This window comes from Malania oleifera, chromosome 5 (assembly GCF_029873635.1).
Source record: "Malania oleifera isolate guangnan ecotype guangnan chromosome 5, ASM2987363v1, whole genome shotgun sequence".
Lineage (NCBI taxonomy): Eukaryota > Viridiplantae > Streptophyta > Magnoliopsida > Santalales > Ximeniaceae > Malania > Malania oleifera.
Window position 1 is genome coordinate 6,752,154 of NC_080421.1, and position 2,069 is coordinate 6,754,222.

The following is a 2,069-nucleotide window of genomic DNA, read 5'->3' on the forward strand; positions in this document are numbered from 1 at the left end:
AAGATCATCGCAATTTCCCCTATGACTTGCTCTTCCTTTTCTTTTGCGCCATGCCTTCTCTGCTCGAGTGGTTCCCTTTGTGGATTTTCTTTCTTTATAAACTTTGACAGATGTCCCCTTCTTATTAGGACTTTGATTTCTTTCTTCAACCGAATGTATTCTTCTGTGTCGTGGCCGTGATCCCTATGGAATGCGCAGAACTTGGACATGTTCCGCTTATGTAGAGGCGTTCGCATAGGTTCATGCCACGAGATGTAGTCCTTCTTTTTTATCTGCATCAGTAACTCTGAGCGCGGTACATTTAGGGGTGTGTAGGTGGAGAACTTGTTGTGCTATCCTCTCATCTTTTGACCCGTGTGTAGCGCACTAGTCTCGTGTCTTTTTGCGGATCTATAGGGATCTCCTGTTTCCCTACTACTGTTTTTCCTTTTCCGCTCTAGGCGACTTCCTCTCGTATCCATCATCTCCTCCAGATTGATGTACTTTTGCGCTCGGACCATCAGCTCCCCCATGTCTACTGGCGACTTTTTCCCCAGCGAGTATAAGAAGCTTCCAGGCTGGAGAGCCATTGTCAGGGCTGCTAATGCCACCCCCATGTCTAAATTGTGGATCTTTAGGGTTGCCGTGTTGAAGCGATGTATAAAATCTTTTAGAGTCTCCTGCTCTCCTTGCGCCATACTTATGAGATGGCCAGTTGTTTTAGCAACTCTCCTGCTACTAAGGAAGTGGCCAGTGAAAAGTTGTTCCATGTCTGAGAAGGAACCGATGGATTCAAGTCGCAGTGTGCGGTACCAATCTCTGGCAATGCCCTTAAGGGTGGTCGCAAAAGCTCGACACATGATTGCGTCTAGAGCTCCTTGCAACTGCATCAACATTTTAAAATTATCTAGGTGATCAATATGGTCAGATAAGCCTTCGTACCTGTCAAAAGTGGGCATCTTGAATCTACTTGGCAATGGAGCCTCCATGATTTCTTTATTGAATGGCGGCTCCGAAGACCTCAGGGATGCTTCCCCATAGTAGGGTTTAGTTCTGCCCTCTTTCATCATCTTCTCTATATGATCTATCTTTTTGATTCTTTCTTCAAGCTCCGTGGATCTTTGTTGGTTGGCGTCCACGCTATTTGCATCTTCTACCTTCTTGTTGGGTTGAGTTTTCTCCACTGGTTTGTTAGCTTGCTTGTCTGCGCTGGGATTCTCTTGCGGTTGGGGGAGGACATGCCCTTCCTAACTCTTTTGTTGTAAGAGTTGGTTGAGCATGTCCTTCATTTCCTTCTGGAAAGCAAGGAACTCCTCCCTACTAACACCCGATGACTCTACAGGCGTGGATTGGATGGATTGAGATGGTTTTTTTGTAGCAGGGAAGGAGGTAGAATTGCATGAGGTCGGCATTGCTGGAATGTCGAAAGTCGAGAGCAAGATAATATCGCCTCCTAAAAGCAGGTTCCCACAGATGACGCCAACTGTTGCAGCCAAAAATTGAACGACCTTCACGATCCCTGATCACGACCACCTAAAAAAAGATAAATAAGCAAGGCTTGGAGGACCCGGGGTGTATTGCGGGGGATCGCTCCGATGCCTAAGTCAGGGATTGGCATGAGAGGTATTTTATGCAACAGTAAAGTAGAGTTTAGAATGAGATACCTTAGTCTCTTCTTTGAATCCCCATTTATAGTGATGGAGTTTGACCCAAGGGTGATATGCCATTTATTAGCGAATTATGGCGCAAGCGTCAATCACTCTGATTGTTATAACGTTGGCGTAGATTGCTCTAGTCATCATGGAGCTGGCGTCAATTACTCTGCCTGAGCAGTTGACTTAGGTGGTAATTGACCTCATCAATGTTGGGCTCTAGTCTCCTTTGGATTTATGGTAAGTGATATATTTGGGGTATATCGAATCCTTTTTTTTTTCATTCTTTCTTACGTTTTTTGATAACCAAATATGAAAAAATGCATTAGTTATTCCTTTCATTTCTCTTAGATCCTATTTAAAACTCAAAAAAAATATTATGGGAAAGAAAAAAATATATAAATTAAAGAGTCATCCTTTCTCATGTTTCGTTAATAA

At 43.7% G+C, this 2,069-nt stretch overlaps 1 protein-coding gene across 1 annotated transcript; it reads right to left on the reverse strand.

The window, feature by feature from the left end:
• Positions 1–332: 332 nt before the first annotated feature.
• On the reverse strand, positions 333–1,049 carry LOC131155144 (uncharacterized). The gene has a single exon (XM_058108076.1). The coding sequence runs from the start codon at positions 1,047–1,049 to the stop codon at positions 333–335; it is 717 nt and encodes a 238-aa protein (XP_057964059.1).
• Positions 1,050–2,069: the final 1,020 nt, after the last annotated feature.